We start from the raw sequence: 19,224 nt of genomic DNA, 5'->3' as shown, positions 1-19,224 counted from the left end.
CTTCTATTCCTCCATCTTACTTGAATTCTAATTCTGGTCGCCACCAAGTAGTGGTAAGAAAGTCCACTTCCCCAACCTCTATAAACTCTTGCATCCATTACACATCTTCGCATCCTTTCATCCACACACACATAATCAATCATTGCCTTCCTTTCATTCAGTTCACCACCCACCCTTCTCATCACTCGCCATGTATACATGTAGATCATTTTATTCCTGAAGAGAGTATTAGCTATCACCAACCCCCTCCCATCACAAATGTCCACTAACTCACTCCCATCCTCATCTATCTCAGCAGGCACACCCCACTCACCAACTATTCCATCCACCTTCACATTCCCAACTTTACCATTCATATCACCAATCAAAAACATTCTCTCATTCCTTCCAAACTTTTCCATGCACACTTCTACATTTGTCCAGAACTCTTCTCTCACTCTAGCACGATCTTGCGTTGGCGCATACACACACACAATCGCCCACATTTGTATTCCAACTTTCAACTTTACCCACACAATCCTTGACCCAACTGATCCATACTGTCTTATGCTCTTCTTCCATCTTTTACTCACAACTATACATACTCCTTCCTTTGCCCTCTCATTCTCACCTACTCCTGCGCATATACCCCATCCATACTCCCATTCTCTCACACTTTCTCCTCTCCATTTTGTTTCAGTTATTCCACATACATCCACTTCCGCACCCTCAAGCACCTGGACAATCTCTCTCTCTTTCACCTCATCATTCGCTCCCCTTACATTCCACGTTCCGAGAACCATGTCCTTTGTCCGGTCCTTGGTCGTCATCGTTTGGTCAGTCTTTGTCCGAGGCTTACTGTTTGTTTTTTTAGTTCGTTGTTTTCCAGGGTGGGGCACTAACCCTCCGCCAACCCTTTTAGTCGCCTTTTACGACAAGCAGGGATATATATATATATATATATATATATACATATATATACACACACACTAATAAAACGGAGAAGGTGAGTAATGTATTAGAAGAACATAAGGCAAAGTGGGCACACGTAGAAGAAGAACAGAAAGAAGTGGTCAGCTTAAGAGAGATCATCCAGGAAGAAAGGGAAATGAACAAGAAAGAAATGGAAGAAAATGTAGTGAAAATACTGAAGAAAAAAGAGAAAATAGTGAGAGAAACTGTAGAAAGGAACAGATGTGTGGTAGTATTTGGAAACAGGGAAGAGGAAGAAAAGGTTAGGTTCGCAAGACTCGAGAGAGACACGAACATGGTGAGAGGAATATTAGGCAAGATTGACCCCGAAGGAGACAAGTGGGTAAATGAAATTGAGGAAGTAAGGAGGATAGGGCCTTATAAGAATGGGGAAACAAGACCAATGAGAGTCAAGTTTACATCAGAAAGTGTAATAAATGAGATACTTAAAGTGACCTGGAAATTAAGCAAAGAGGCGGGGATGGAAAATATTATAATAAGAAAAGATCTGAATGAAGAAGAGAGAGAAGTTTTAAAATCATTAAAGGAAGAAGTAAAGGAAAAAAATGATACGAGGACAGAGGAAGAACGTAATACTTTTTTTTGGAGAGTATTGGATATGAAAGTAAGGAAATGGTATTTAAGGAAATAGAAGTGAAGGAAACTAGGGGGGATGGTTGTGAAAGATCAGAAGTTGAGGAAGTGGTACGGACAGAGAGTAGGAGAGAAGAGGGTACTAATAATGTCAAAAATAATTTGAAGGTGATATATACTAATGTTGATGGTTTCATATCGACAAGGATCGAAATTAATGATTTCTTGAGAGAACATGAACCTGATGTCATGTGCTTTGTAGAGACCAAATTAAGAGAAGATATTGATGTTCATTTGGGAGATGGTAAATACAAACTGTGGAGAAAAGACAGAAAAGAAAAAAAGGGAGGAGGAGTGATGATAGCAGTGAAGAACAACATAAATGTAGATACTGTGGGAATGGGAGAAGGCAGGGCTGAAGTGATATATATGAAATTAGAAACTGGAGAGAATGTTAAGAGAGATATGGCGGTAGTGTATGTTCCCCCAAAGACGAGAGCATGGAAGGATGACGAATACCATGAGATGTTGTCAGATATGGCTAGCTACTTGCAAAAAATAATTGAGAAAAGCAATAATATAATTTTGGTGGGTGACTTTAATTGTAAAGAGGTGAACTGGGAGGAATGGTACTCGGGAGGCGGCGAGGATTCGTGGGGCACTATGTTATTAAATATAATAATGAATAATGTGATGACGCAATGGGTCAAAGAAGAGACACGGTTTCGAGGTGAGGACACACCAGCAAGGTTAGATTTACTGTTCACCAAAGAACCTGATGTAATAGAATCATTGGAATATCTCTGTCCTTTGGGAAAAAGTGATCACGTGGTCATTGAGTTCCAGATGTTAATAGGAAACGTCGAGCCAAGAGATGAGCTTCATAGACAGGGAAGATACAACTTTGGCAAAGCAAATTTTACAGGCTTGAGAAACTTTTTTGAAAATGCGGATTGGAGAAAATTCAGAGAAACAAGAGAGATACAGAGGAAGTGGGATATCTTTCTAGACCTCTATAATTTGGGAGTGGAAAAATTTGTACCAAGAGTAAGAGGGAAAGAAAACAGGAAAAAGGAGTGGTTTAATAGAAGGTGTATGATAGCCAAAAAAGAGAGAGATAAGGCGTGGAACAATTGGAGAAAGAGAGGTAACGACAGAACAAAGGAAGAATATAAAAGAACAAGAAACGAATACACAAGAATACGTAGGGAAGAAGAAAGGAATTTTGAAAAAGGTATAATTGACAAATGCAAGGATGAACCCAAACTGTTTTATAGATTTGTTAATGGCAAACTGAAACAAAAGGAAGGAATCACCAAGCTGAAAGTAGATGGAGAGGTCTTTAAGGATGCGGCAATGCAAGCAGAAATAATGAACAAACGTTTCCAGTCAGTTTTCACTAAAGAAAAGGAGCTTGTGAAAGGGGAGGGAGTGATTAGAAATGTTCCGGTGATGAAAGATATAAAAGTGGAGGTACAGGAAGTGTATAAATTACTGGAAACTCAAGATGTAAGGAAAGCCCCAGGACCTGATGGAATTTCTAATTGGGTACTGAAGGAATGCAGAGAACAACTGGCGGATAAAATTCACAGCTTAATTGTATGCTCACTGGAAGAGGGGAAGGTGCCAAAAGAATGGAAGAGGGCAAATGTGGTACTAATTTACAAGGGAGGAAACAGGGAAGAACCCCTGAATTATAGACCAGTGTCTCTAACCAGCATGGTCGCAAAATTGTGTGAGAGAATCCTGAAAGACAGATGGATAAAATATCTGGAAGAGATGAATATTTTGGCTGAATGTCAGTTTGGATTCAGAAGTGGAAGGTCATGTGTTTCAAACTTGTTGAGCTTTTACTCAAGAGCGATTGGTGTGGTACAGGAGAGAGATGGTTGGGTGGATTGTGTGTACTTAGACTTAGAGAAGGCCTTTGACAAGGTACCTCATAAGAGACTAATGTGGAAACTAGAATCTATAGGAGGACTAAAGGGGAAACTTCTGGAATGGATGAGAGACTTTTTGAGAGACAGACAAATGAGGACAGTAATAAAGGAAAAGATGTCTGGATGGAGGGAAGTAACAAGTGGAGTCCCTCAAGGCTCAGTGTTGGCGCCAGTAATGTTCCTGATTTACGTAAATGATATGGTAGATGGAGTGAACAGTTATGCGAGTCTGTTTGCTGATGATGTAAAGATCTTGAGGAAGATAGAGGTTGAGGAGGATTGTAAAATACTGCAGGAGGATTTGGATAGGATACACAATTGGAGCCGGACGTGGGAAATGAAATTTAATGTAAAGAAATGTAAAATATTGGAAATGGGTAAAAGTACCAGGAGACCATCACTGAATTATTTTTTGGGTAATGAATTAATCACAAAAAGGAGAGAAGAGAAAGATTTGGGAGTGCTGGTCCAAGATAGTTTGTCACCAGAAAAGCACATTAACAAGATAGTTGGAGAGACTTATAAGCTCTTGACTAACATAAGAGTAGCATTTCATTATATGGATGAGGAGATGAGGAGAAAATTGATAGTGGCCATGATCCGCCCCAGGTTAGAATATGCAGCGGTAGTGTGGTGAACACACACAAAAAAAGATATAAACAAGATTGAGAGAATACAAAGAACAGCAACCAAGATGGTCCCCAGTCTGACAGACCTGTCATACAGAGAGAGGCTGGAAAAACTGGATTTGCCTTCGTTAGAGGAAAGGAGAAAGAGGGGAGACATGATTGCGGTGTTCAGGACCATGGTGGGAGTAGATAAAATTGACAAAGAAGATCTGTTTGTATGGGATAAGAGAGCAACAAGAGGACATGGAATGAAATTGAAAAAGTCAAGCTGCTTGAAGGATATCAAGAAATATAGCTTTCCTTACAGAAGTATAGACTTATGGAATAGCCTGGACAAAGAGATCGTCCAGTCTAAAAACTTAAACGAGTTTAAAGTTAAATTCGACTTACTGAGAAACAGCGACGGAAACCCACGAGCATAGTACATTCCGTTTATATCACAATTAGGTATATTCTTAAATATTTGAAACGACTTAGACAAAGAGGTGGTGCATGAGAAAAACATTCATGTGTGTAAAGGTAGACTTGATAAATGTGGATATGGAGACAGGACAACACGAGCATTGCTCAATTCCTGTATACTACAAATAGGTAAATACAAATAGGTAAATACATACATACATGTATATGTTTATCGTATTTTTATCATGTATTGCTCACTTTTTTTCTAGAAAAAAAGCTTCAGAAATCACATTGCATTGTACTATGATGGTCAGGTTCGGATTAGGCCTGTGGGTTTCGTTAACTAGTACCCACACTCTCCTGTTCACCAGAGCGGCCCTTAGGATACTTAGGTATAACTATATATGTGATCCAAAGCCACAAAAAATACAAATAAAGTATATATATTTATATATGAGAACACAGTATTACAGTAATGCCTCATTATACGATACCCCTAGGTGTGGTACCCTGGCTTAACAGTGGGAGTAGAAATACCACCATACCCTGCCTAACGATGACCAGACCCTGGTTTAACAATGGGTTTTGATTGTTTTTATTGATTTTGATGATGTTTTAGGCTAAAACTGTGTGTTTAGGTTGATTTATAAACTGTATTTAGACTTAGATTAATGCATTTTAGCCATAGGTAAGTTGAGCAATATCCTTTTGGGGTACAGTTTACTACACTTGATTTTTTCCTGACATATTTGACAATCTTCAGATTTTATTTCTTGGTTTTAGTAAGTTATTTACAGGTGTTAGGCCTAAGTTAGCTTCCATGACAGCTGTTAGGCCATTTAAATTGGCTTTAAACTTGTTTTTGGACTCATTTGGGTGGGTTTTGGGCTTGGTTTTGGGGGGGAAACCCAAGGCTGGTAAATGCTCCACATTATATGTTAAAAGTACCCCAATATACAATACCCTGCCTAATGATGGGGTTTTACCTTACCAATTACATTGTTAAACCAGGTCATGCCTGTACTGAAAAAATTGAGTATGGGCCTAGCAAGTGACTGATTAGGCCAGATATAATGTTAGGCATAGCCTATGCTATGGAACAATCAGAAACATCACACATTGGCCATACCTTGCTTGTTTCCTTGTACTGTTGCAGTATCTCAGACCTGCAACCTTTTCTTCTTCTTCTCATTATCAGTCCTAAGAGACTCACTATTTTTTTGTGTTTTTCGGTGGTAAAAATTATTTTTTAAGTAAGAAAGTACGATAATTTGCTGTGATGTATGAAAGAACTCAATCACCACCCTGCCAGATGCAGTCTGAGCTTGTCGACAGTGGTAAACAGTAGCATTAGCTGACAGACCAGAACAAGCCGGCTTCTCTAGCCTTGGACCATGGCTGAGTTTTATTGTTTTATTTTTTTGTCATAGACTACAATAAAAATAATGCTAGCCTAAACTATTGGTATAGATTGGCCTTAATTAGCATATCCAAGGCCATGCTTGTTGGGGAAGAGGGTACCAGCTCAGGCTCCAGGTAGGTCCTTAGGTCCTTGACCTTGTTGTAAACCTCAGTATTTTTTTTTCTTTACATCATCTGTCAAATCATGGGTGCACAGTATATGCTGGTGCACATTATATGGCATAAAAGACGATAATATATTGATTGATAGGTAGATAGATAGGTAGTTAGGTGGATATAAATAAGTAACAGCTCCAGTACATACATTGACAAAACTGATTGAGTTACTGAACACAGATGGATAGACGGAGATTATGAACAAATAGATTGATTAATTCATCAGTTTTACAAACAAAGCCAGAGACTGTTGCCAAGAACAACTGTGTTAATGTATCACCCTTTTTCCTTGAACAGCATACAGACCTATCACAGTACCTAGAGAAGCACGGAGGAGGGCTCCATCCACGTAATGTCAAGCTCCTGCTCTTCCAACTACTGAGAGGGCTATCCTACTGCCATCGTCGACGTATTCTTCATAGAGACATCAAACCCCAAAATCTTCTAATATCAGAAATTGGGGAGCTCAAGATTGCAGATTTCGGTTAGTAGTTTACTTTTACTTGCTTTGTTTATTGGTTTGAATCTCCAAGAGGTAGCTTATATATATATATATATATATATATATATATATACATATATATATATATATATATATATATATATATATATATATATTCAGTAATCCGTCCACTATCTGATGTAATAGAGCCAAAGTCATGTCCGGAAAGTGGTCCTGTCCGGAAAGTGGGCTTCAGCCTCCTGGACTTGTACTTATGGACCCTAACCTAGCCTAACTCAGAAAAACACCTATACAACTCCCTATTGGACATGCATAGCACCTATTTAAACCTATTTAAGACACTTTTCACACCAGTAATTGACATAAAGCATGAAGTAAATGAAAAGGAATCAAAGAATGAGGAATTAAAAGTGACTGTACCTCAGCCAGGGCAATTACAGCACGTCTGTGGCCGCCTTCTTTAAGGCTTTGGCAGTGATGAAAATGCTCTTGAGCATGTGCAGTAATCCAGTGTTGTGCTGCACTTAATTCTTTGCACTGTGAGTTATAATTGTTTAACACTGCACATTGTTCTTAACTGCACCACGTCAGTTACAACTGCCAGTTTCAACCGCCAATTTGCACTCCACAGTTAATCCTTTGCACTCTAAATTCTAATTTCTTAACTCTGCACAACACTGTAAATTCCCATGTGGTCTGGTGGCGAGGTATTGCAGTTTATTCACTGTTTATTCACAGAAAACAAGCATGTGTGGCATCCATTACAACAAGCATCTACTCGCAATCGAAGTTAGGCAGTAACTGTTGGTGACAGGGAAACAGAGTTGCCAGATTGCAACGGCCACATTATCAAACTCCTCAATTTTCATTACCAAATTTAACTTTTCATTACCAAATTCATAAAGCTAGCATTTATTCTTCACTAATTATATATCTATCTATCTATCTATTGCCAGACGCCTCAATCCCGTTTGGGGTGGCCACAAACAAATCGCCTCCAAGTCGCCTTGTCCCCCGCCATTTCACTGCCCTGCTTCCAACTCACACCCCCCTCTCTCATATACCTCTCCACCCCTTCCCTCCATCTCATCCTCGGCCTCCCCCTCCCTCTTCCCCCCTCCACCTCACTCACATACACTCTCTTCGTCAGTCTTTCACCCTCCATCCTCTCCACATGGCCAAACCACCTCAGTGTGTTCCTCATAACGCTTCCTATATATACAAGTGGAAATACATATAATCACTCTCCTTATAATTAACAGCATGTTGATTATTTTCATGCTATGTAGGCTAGCAGATTAATCAGAGACAGCGGTCAATCCACCACCTCCATCCCGTGTATCCTCATACTTGTGAAAAATCCGTTTGGTAATGCATTATTCTGATTCATTACCAAACGAATTTTTCATTACCAGATTGGCCCACATTTGGTAATGAAAAATACCAAATGGCAACTCTGACATGGGAGGGGGGAGAGGGGAGGAAGGAAAGGGTGAAGGGGCCATGGTGTACACAGCTGTTCGGCGCCGCACAGCAGTTTCAGATTACAGGTGGGAAAAAATTAGGATTTGGGGGGGATTTTTTCTTTTTTTGGCCATTTTTGGGTTCCGAAGGTCCAGGCCCACAATGTCCGGTAAGTGGGGTGTCCGGAAAGTGGGCATCCGGATAATATGAGGATTAGTGTATATATATATGTAATCCCTGTAGCTTATAGAAGTCACTACCATGGAATGTTCACAGAATGTTCAGGACTGCACTAGCAAACCTTTGGACACTTATGCCTTATAAAGATTATTGAGGGACTGGATGTTACTGTATCTGTTTGCACAGTGGCATTTATCATTGACAATGGGGTACAGGTGCCATTAACAGGTAATTTTGATCCAAAAACCACCCTACCTATACACTGCTGTATTGATAGTACCCCTCCTAATTTTGGCACTGTATTCAGGTCAGTCTGTCATATGTAGACATCAAAACTCACATAGGAATGTCCAAAGTAGTGCTAAACACCAAGAAAACCATGGGAAAAAAAAAAAAAAAAAAAAAAACACCCTCCCTACATACTACTGTATGTACGGTATCCCTCCTAATTTTGACACTGTTTTCAGGTCAGTCTGCCATATGTAGACATCCAAGCACATATAAGAATATCCAGAGTCATGCTAAACACCAAGAAAACCATAAAAAAAAACACAGAAAACCAATCTGAACTTTTTAACATCGCTTAAGAGCAGTAAGGTGCCACATGAATGGAAGCGTGCTAACATAACCCCAGTATCAAAAAAAGGCAACAGAGCACAGCCAGAAAACTACTGCCCAATTAGTTTAACATCGGTGATTTGCAAATTGCTTGAAACTGTTATCAGAGACAAGTTTGTGGAACACTTATGATGAAACAGTCTCATCAAAGACTCGCAATGTGGTTTTCTTAACCCCTACACCACGGGGATGTTTTTGCGCTCCTTGCGCATCCTGGGAGGATATTCGTGCTCCGACTGACTTTTTTTTAATATTTGCCAAAAATCAGTTATTAGTCCTAGAATATTAAAATTATATATACTTATGGCATATACCTTCAGCTTTCCCCTGGGATGATTGTTGAGCCTTCATCGACAACAGTAGTACTTGTGGAGACTTCTGAAGTTGGGTAACGAAGTCTCCACTTTACACTTCCCGATACCTCATAATATGGTTACCACTGCGTGATATTATAACTACAAACACTATTCTATGACTTTCAAGTGGTTTGGAATCCATATTCCAAAAAAGAAAACACTGTGAAAGCAATGTAAATTACGATCGCATACGAGCTTTCCTCCCATGCTGGTTCCCTGATGGTATTCTGAGGCAGAGCTATCATTTATTATTCATAAGCACACACACTTTATATTCCTAGTACTTTATTACACTTATTTATATATACAATATTTATAAGTTTCATTCTGTACTAGTAGTTTATTTTCACTCCAGGCATTCACTTTCTTGTTCTGTATACTAGCGTAGAGAGCGAAGCTGTCACTCTCACTTTCAAACTCCCAGTATTCATACATGCTAGAGTGAAACTTTCACTTTCATTACTCGTAGTATATATACTCATATTCTTATATTACTACTTATTTACATTTCTGTGTACATTCTCTATTTTATTTACATTATTTACATTTCTATTTTATTTACACTATGTTATGCACTGTCGCTTGCAGTAACTTATAAAACTATTTTCCACTGTTCATTTATATTTACATTCATTGCTTTCACTTGCTGTTTACTTATTTTTTACACATTATTTACATTTCCACTTGCACTGTTTTAGAGTCACCAGAAAGATCGTAGTCACTGTCCATCATTATCATTGATACATTAGCCAGTTCACGTTCCACAGCAGAGTCACTTAGCCCTTTACCCCTACACACGAGGTTTAGAAGGGGTAGAGGTCACAGGGTCCTTTGCATGGGGCTAAAAAACGGCGTAATTGGACAGGTGCAAATCCGACGTGGTTTCACATCGAACCAGTAAACTGAATGCTGTGGCCTAGGGACAGTGAATGGTTGCCAATGTCAGCGTGATGACAGCTGCTAATATATATGCTATGAAATGATTGACAGGAAATCTAGACAATACATAATAAATTAGGTAGTTCCAGGTGAATGTAAATATCACTTAGGCTTCTCCCTTCCTTTCTTATATATATTTTTATTATGAGAACAGGTCATACGGCATATTTCAAGGGGAAATAAACAGAGAACCTTAGCAAACTAGTGCACGTGAGGTGTTGCCAGGTGATAATTAGCCCATTCCAGATGTATGGCAGTATCAATTACCTTTTCTCTTTCTTTTATATATTATTTTGTTTAAGAATAGGGCAAAGTGCACATTTCTATGGATAAAATGAGTGGAAAAATCCGTCCAGGATTTGTGTAGCACAGCGCAGCTGGTCAGGCAGGAGGAGAGGGTAATGAAGGGGAGGTAAGGAGGGGGGGAGTCAAGGATAGGAGAAAAATTGCTAAACTGTCAACAGTGGATGGGAGTACAGGTGACATTAGCAGAACTGAGTATAGCTGGACACTGGTAGTACTGATAGATGATACAAGCCACCACTTGAAAGCATGGGTGAATTCAAAACAACACAGACTCACAAAAGTGACGCCCCGCGGTATGATCCCTTGCTCCCGAGCATCACGAAAGTGACGCCCTGCGATTAAGGGGTTAATAATCGCTCTTGCCTCGTGAATCTGCTGGACTTTTTCAATGATATACTTAGCATGTATGACGACACTAAATCTGTTGATGTTGTTTACCCCGATTTTCAAAAGGCTTTTGACAAAGTTCCACACAAAAGACTCCTTCAGAAGCTAAAGGCACATGGTTTCAGTGGCAGTGTTCTCATGTGGGTAGAAGAGTGGCTCACCGGACGAAAGCGGAGAGTTGTCTATCTATCTGTCTATTGCTAGACGCCTTAATCCCATACAGGGTTGCCACAAACAAATCGCCTCTACGTCGCCCTGTCCCCCACCATTTCACTGCCCTGCTCCCAACTCACAGAAAAGAGTCAGACTGGATAAACGTTGGAAGTGGATTGCCTCTGGGTTCAGTGTTAGGTCCTGTTCTTTTCTCAATATATATAAATGATATTGATGAAGGATTTTGTTGTAAAATTTCAAAATTTGCTGATGATACTAAAATAGGTAACAGAGCAGATGCAGCACTGATGAGACAGGCAATTCAGAGATATCTTGATCAACTGTTTAACTGGGCCCAAGTTTGGCAAATGGATTTCAATATTAATAAATGTAAATTGCTAAACATTGGCAGTAAAAATGTAAGAGCAAGTTATAGGATGAATAATGTCCAACTTAATAGGGTAAACCATGAAAAAGACTTAGGAGTTACAATAACTAACAATTTGAAACCAAGTAAACAATGTACAGAAGCTGTGAAAGAAGGCAATAAATTGATAGGATTCATAGGTAGAGCATTTGAATATAAATCCGATAATATCGTCCTCAATTTCGTATAATTCCTTAGTATGCCTGCACTTGGAGTATTGCATTCAATTTTGGTCACCATATTATAAGGATATGGAAAAGCTTGAAAGAGTACAGCGAAGGATGACAAAGATGATACCTAGATGGAGAAATAAACCATACGAGGAATGTTTAGATCCCCTGAATCTCTTTACCCTAACTAAACGGAGGTTAGGAGGAGATTTAATTCAAGTATTCAAAATACTGAAAGGACATGATAACATGGCTGTCGATAAATACTTCACAGTTGATCACTGAATTATACTAGAGGCAGTGGGACATAAAATAATTGGCAAACGATTCCAGTCGCATGAAGCTAAGCAATTCTTCTTTACTAGAGTTGTAAATATATTGGAGAAACTGCCCTCCAGTGTAGTAATTTATACAGTACTAACCTTTAAAGGTCGCATTAGTAAGTATCTGTCGTCTAACCCCAGTTTAACCCTTTTGTGCGCGGATAAATTAATAAGTTTTGTGGGACATGACGCACCTGCTTTTCTCCCCTCCCCCCCGTCCTCCGCGCGCTCCAAATATGTGTATTCTCTGCTTATTTTCACCACCCAAACATATTTATTTTGCCACAAAACCCACATATTCCTATTCGTCGATGTATGTTGTACACAATAAGCAAAAAAAAAAAAAAAAAAAAACACTCCATACATACATTAGGGCCGTGTGAATAAACATTCAAAAGCATACAATTCACTTCCCAACATCATAAGTCGAATGTTTACTTCTCAATCTCTACATGTTATACCATCATTGGAAAGAGAATTTTATTAGCTTTCGAATGCCGGAGGTCCCAGTTTCATACGAGGTATGGTGTTCGAGTAATAAGCGAAAAAGTAAAACCCATTTCCGACAGACAACAGATTTTTTTTTATTCGGGGAACTCTAGTGAAAAACTTTTCTTGCCACTGTCATGTTTTTATCATCCTATGCAGAATTTAATTGGCTTTCATTTGAGCCCTCAATGGTGATCCTAGGCCTCATAGTTTTCGAGAAAAATGCAAAAAATCTACGGTGAACCCATGCCGTGTCGTGACTGTAGGGCAGTTTCCTGCCTTCCCCTAAGCTGCTGCATGTATTTCATCAATTCTTTGTACACAAGATATGCACAGTATATTCACGTGACTCATTGTCACCATTATTATAGCTGAATACTCACACTTTGGTGCAGGGTAGAGGCAGTGTTGATCAGAAACAGTAGCATAATCTTTGTTGGGCCAACAGTTGATAACAACCAGAGTTGCTTCACAAACACCAAATATCCTATTGTATTGCAAACACCAAATCTAATCACAACAGTGCCCAAACACTATATACAAGCACTACTGGTATAGTGAAATGTGTTGCACGGCTGGGACGGGAGTAAGAGTGGAAATTTAAAGGGCCAGAGCCACGCAGCACCTTCCCCACTCACAGCTCATTTGGTACTGAATAACCCGTCCGCTCTCTTGCTGGTATCGGGACCCACAGTTGCCAACTCATTACTTTTGACAAGGAGCAGTGAAGCTATGACGCCGATCGGCTGAAAACTTTTCCTCAGATGAAAGTTTTTATGCTTTAATGATGCCAAAAGCGTCAGCGAGTATAGTCGCAGCCACATTCATATGACGACAAACGCGTCATCGTGTACGAAGGAGTTAATATGTTTACTCCTGCATAAAACACCTGTGTATACATAATTTTTTCTTTTCATTTTCAGAGCTTGGATCAATTTATTAAATGCAGATATAGTATATGCACAGACTAGGATATGCACAGATGGCCCTCAGTTAACGGTCACTACTCATACTTTCAACCTGTGATGGGCTGTGGATCACTGAGGGTTCCTGTCAGTCAAGTGACCACCATCGGGATTTTTTAAATGTACCAGGGGTCTCTACTTCAGGAGGTGACTTGTGTACTTGTCCTGCATGGGAAAGTTCCTTGTCACAGTGGAGTGAATGGAGCTGGGGCCTGATTGACTGCTGCCTACCTTAATAGTGCCAGGCAAGGCTGCCACACCACCCCTGAACATCCACACTGTGCACTGTTCATTTTCCATGCTGTGTCCGCAGATGCCACGTTAACTCAACGTACCCGTACATAGTGTCATGCGTTAGTTATTTATTTGATTATTCATTTTACTTTACTACTTTTTCATTCATGTTATTCATACCGGTAGCTTATAGATAAAGTATTACAGAATGTAACTTTTTCTTTTCAGTCTTTCCTACAAAATTTCCATGTCAGTTTTTCCATGGTGCATGGTGGTTTTTCTCACTTTTTCTTCCCAGTTTTAACTGGAGGGTTTGGAAGTGGGGGGAGCCTTCTTGCTTTAATGTCTTTATCCTTCATCTTGTAGAATTAGATCTTGTAGGCATGGTCTACCCTGTAACAAACAGTCTCAAAAGAATCATAAAGTCTTTTGCTGTTTACTCTTCTTTGAACTCCTTTGTACCTTACACCACTGTCTGTACAGCACCCCTCCTAATTTTGGCACTGTTTTCAGGTCAAGCTGCCATATTTAGACATCAAAACGCACTTAGGAATATCTGATGTAATACTAAACACCAAGAAAATCATGAAAATAAAAAAAAATAATTGAAAACAAAAAACAACCTGCCTGTACACTACTGTATAACTGTACCCCTCCTAATTTTGGCATTGTTTTCAGGTCAGTGTGCCATATTTAGACATCATAACACACATAGCATTATCCATATTGATGCCAAACACCAAGGTAATGTTACAATGCATAAATATCAAACATCCACAAAAAACTTCAGGAAGTTTGGAAAATCAGTTATCTGACACAATTGATAACTACTCCTGGGCCACAAAAAAATTTCAGGGCCAAAAAAATTCCAGAAATTGGTTAAATTGGTATAAATTTTATACCATCATCTTCGTTGTTGTTTATACTATCAGGTAAGCTAATAAAAATACGGGAAACTGATGAGTAAAAGTACAGAATTGCAGTGAGAATGAATTTTGTTCAAGAGTAAAACTTACCTTCATATAACTTCCCACCATCCTAGTGCAAAATTTTGTTGGCACTTTCCAAGAGTTAAGCACATGTCTAGATGCAGAATTTCACAAACTTTCTTGTGATCACTTTGGAATTTCGATACAACCAATAGTATTTAAATAAATCACACAAAAAAATTAAAAACTCACAAGTCAGTGCCATCAGTGTGATGGAGGGGAGGGACTGAGGGAGTAAAGAGGGAGCTGGGAGGGTGTGGAGGAGGGATGGGAGGGGGGAGAAGCTAGGCTGTGGGCAGGATTTTCACCCTTCTGTCACAAGGTGGGCGGGCACTTTTATCATACATTTACTTGTGGCTTATGGTCTGTTAGACGCGTGGTGACCATTCGGAAATAAAACTCCAGGTGACTGGGCAAGTTTGAATGTTCGGTAGAGAGACGGACTGCTGCTGTCACCGATCATGTACCTCTGGTTTGTGATCTGTGTTCGATGTGTGGTGGCAGTTGGGAAAGACTTAGCCCGGTGGCCGCCTGACTTTGGACATTTGGTGGGGATACATTTGAATGTTTTGACATCACTTGTGGATTTCAGTCATATTACTCGGATGCTGGAGGTTCGTGATAGTGATTGGACCAGCACACGACTTTGACCATTCAGTTCAGGGTGGACAGACATCTTAGCTCTGGTTTTTGGTTACGACCTATTTCCTGCACGCTACTTGAGCCCAGAGGTGATGATACTGAATGTTTGAACCTTTCGGCTGGCTGGCCAAACTTCTCAGGGACATTTACGTCCGGATAATAGCAAGTAAATTTGGATAATGGTTTAATAGAGCCAAGGTCCAGTGTCCAGATAATGCACAGGTCTGGATACTGCCGGATGAATGAAGGATTACTGTACCATATTTCACATAAATGACGACCTGCGTTATACACTTCAATAAAGTAATCCCTCTGTTTTCTGGACGGCCACTATCAGGACTGTCCATTACCCAGACACTGATCTCATTGTTCAAAACCATCATTCTTACATTTTTCCATTTCATCAAGACAAAATGCTTGCATCTGGCGGGAATAGGACGGTGGTGCTACCGTGTCTGGCTCAGTGATAGTATTTGAATGAGGGAAATATTGTGTTCCTGTTCATATTAGCCTTTTTCATGTGTGAGAGACAGAGACAGAGACAGAGACTGAGAATAAATACAGGAATGACAAAAGCAGTGTTCCCTCTATAGTAATTAAATGGGGGAGATAGACATAACATCAGTCCCTCCTCTCTCTCTCTCTCTCTCTTCTTCTCCATCCTCCCTCCCTCTCCCTCTCAGAGAGGAGAGGGAGAGAATAAATACAGGAATAGGGCGAGCATGCTGTATGATGTATTGTAGAGACCTTTTACACTGGCCTTCAGAGTTAGGTTATGTACAAAAGGGGGCCAGGGAAGATGTCCATTATCTGGATGGAGCCATTACCCGGAGATGCATTTAGCTCTGTTATGTTGAATAATTGAGGGATTACTACACTTGCTTTAACAGGGGCCAGATTAGTATTATGTATACAAAAAGGTTAGGTTGTTCTCCAGATTGAATAAAATCTGTCTGTTAACACAGAGTATAAGTGATATACTGTATGAAGAGAATATTAAATACCAGTAATAAAAGACTTAAAAAAGAGCAGGATACATGACAAGTAATCATTACACAGGTGAACACAGCAGTGACATAACTGGATGTAAGATAGGAGTAGATAACAACTAATATCTAGAAATTTAGATTAACGATTTTCAGCAATCATGAAAATAAATTGTAACATACCATTTTTTAAGTTAAAGGAGTATCAGTGGTGACAGATAGTACAGTATTGAGAGATATGGGCAGAGTCATGAGTAAGATGTGTGAGATGAAATTATATAAAATTGACTTGGGTGAGTTCCGTACGGAGTAGACCTCTACTATAATGGACTCATTGAGGGGAAGCCTGGTTTGTTAAAATCGAAGGTTCATTAAATCCGTGGGTTCCCCATCAGGTGGGAATTCAAACATTTATAAAAATAAATAAATACAATACAGTATCATATTCCAGGATTAAAAGTGAAATTAATGTATGCCCGTTTTATGCTAACTTGCCCTATAATGTCGCCTTTTTCAGCTTATTTCGGTTTGGAAGGACCACATAATGCACCCCAAAAACGACCATTGTGTGGTACAGTATAACCTAAAAACAGTTTGGTGGGCACTGAGGCGTTCATCAAATCTAAAATCTCTGATATCAGTGTTCGTTATAGCGAGAGTTTATTTTTGTTTTTTAGGGATATGTTGAAGCGATTAATCAAGCTGAGAGAGATATGCCTAAAACTTTCCTTATTACATTCTCTTGGGGCAATGTAGCAACTTTCTGCTGACAGCTTCATACCCCACCTGCTATCAGCCTCACAACCCTAAGTTTGGGAACCATGGGTCTATATTAAGATATGTTTCATGAAGATCATAATGATTGGGATAATTATTTGGGATGATTATTTTCATTTTCTTAATGGATTAACCTTTTCACTCAAGCACAGAGCTAGCCTTATCACTTAGGAACTAATACAAATACCATCTAAAGTACTGCTGTGCTGGATGGCTGCAATAGTTGTCATTTTTTCTCTGGGCTAGTGTGTGTCAGAGCATTACAAGCATACACCTTTACGTATCACACTTGGGCATTATAAAGAGACCAGTTACACTTATTTTGATAATTATTTGCTGAATGTCAGTGACACTAATTTTGCTTTGTTTCAGGTTTAGCGCGTGCAAAATCCGTACCTTCACACACATATTCCCATGAAGTTGTAACATTGTGGTATCGACCGCCAGATGTCCTCCTTGGCTCAACGGATTATTCCACGTCTCTTGACATGTGGGGTGTTGGTTGTATATTTATTGAGATGACCACAGGACTCCCTGCCTTCCCTGGAGTTAGAGATATTCAAGACCAGCTTGATAAGATATTCAAGGTAACGATAATATATGAAGGTACCTTGGATACGGTGTGCAAGATAATTGTAATACATTTGGATGCAGTATTGGCTACATGTTAACCATGCAATATTGTATTAAGGTAGGGCCATTACTTATATAAAGAAAAAGATGTAGTAGATTAAGGTGGCTTTGGTCTATCTATCTATCTATCTATCTATAGCCCGAAGCCCTAATCCCGCAAAGGGTGGCCGCAGACAAAACGCCTCCAAGTCGCTCTGTCACCCACCATTTGACTACCCTCCGCCCAACTCACGCCCCCTCCCTCATATACCTCTCAACTCCATCCCTCCACCTCATCCTTGGTCTACCTCTCCCTCTCCCTCCTCCCACCTCACCCACATACACCCTCTTAGTCAGTCTTACATTCTCCATTCTCTCCACATGTCCAAACCACCTCAGTGTATTTCTCCTAATCTTCTCAACCACATCCACATCTTTGGTAATACCAGTAAATAAAAAATTAAATACAAGCATTCCCTGATAATTAAATCAGTAAATAAAAAATTAAATACAAGCATTCCCTGATAATTAAATCAGTAAATAAAAAATTAAATACAAGCATTCCCTGATAATTAACAGGTCGAAAACTGATGATTCACTCTTTTGACAACACAGAATACAGGGGACATAACCCTGAAAATGGTCATGTTGTGCTTTGCTTTTCTGATGATCCGACCACCTGCAGGTTGAATTGTTCATTTCATTGTACAGTAAAACCTCGATATAACGGACTTCAGTAGACCGGAATTTGCTTTTATTGGACTCTAGGAGCTGCCACACAAAATTCCTATATATCAGAAAAAGTCCGATGAAGCCAGAAGCAGTTCGGACTGCTTGACCTCTTCAGCTATATTCACCACAATAAGGGAAATAAAAGACATATTTATCCATGTCTAGTAGCCCCCCTGGGGGTAGGGGGGTTTCAAGAATACTCCCCCAGTATCCCTGCTTGTCGTACGAGGCGACTAAAAGGGTTGGTGGTGGGTTAGTGCCCCACCCCGTAAAAAGAACTAACTAAAAAAGCAAATAAAGCGCCTCGGACCCGGACGGACCATACATTGACGACTGAGGAACAGACAAAGGACATTCTGAGGGTAGGAACATGGAATGTGAGAGGAGTGAATGATGAAGTGAAAGAGAGAGAGATTGTCCAGGTGCTTGAGGATGCAAAAGTGGATATATGTGGATTGACTGAAACTAAATGGAAAGGTGAAAGGATGAGAGAATGGGAATACAGTGTAGGTATATGTGCGGGAGTCAGTGAGAATGAGAGGGCAAGAGAGGGAGTATGTCTGATGATAAGCAAGAAGTGGAAGGAGAATATAAGAGAGTATGGAACAGTGGGTGCAAGGATTGTATGGGTGAGGATGAAAGTAGGTATACAAGCATGGGCGATTGTATGTGTGTATGCTCCAACAGAGGATCGAGTGGCAAGAGTGAAAGATGAGTTTTGGGCGAGAGTAGAAGCATGTATGGACAAGTTTGACAGGAGCGAGAGAGTGCTGTTGATTGGAGACATGAATGGCAAAGTTGGGAATGTACGAGTGGATGGAGTGGTTGGTCAGTGGGGTGTGCCAGCTGAAGTAGATGGGAATGGTAGTGCCTTGGTGGACATCTGTGCTGGTAAGGGGTTGGCAATAGCCAACACCT

General features: G+C 39.9%; 1 protein-coding gene across 1 annotated transcript in view; it reads left to right on the top strand.

Moving 5' to 3' along the window:
- Nucleotides 1–19,224, top strand: part of Eip63E (cyclin dependent kinase Eip63E) — a gene marked incomplete at its 5' end in the record, with an annotated part of 709,236 nt that overhangs the window by 556,398 nt on the left and 133,614 nt on the right. The window contains 2 exons of the mRNA XM_080266993.1: nucleotides 6,392–6,578; nucleotides 17,335–17,549. Coding sequence (XP_080123119.1) covers nucleotides 6,392–6,578; nucleotides 17,335–17,549 — 402 coding nt within the window. The remainder of the gene's footprint in view (nucleotides 1–6,391; nucleotides 6,579–17,334; nucleotides 17,550–19,224) is intronic.

Source organism: Coenobita brevimanus, chromosome 23 (assembly GCF_032717465.1).
Source record: "Coenobita brevimanus isolate Jiangsu-jjx chromosome 23, ASM3271746v2, whole genome shotgun sequence".
NCBI lineage: Eukaryota > Metazoa > Arthropoda > Malacostraca > Decapoda > Coenobitidae > Coenobita > Coenobita brevimanus.
This window is presented reverse-complemented; position numbering and strand designations above follow the sequence as displayed.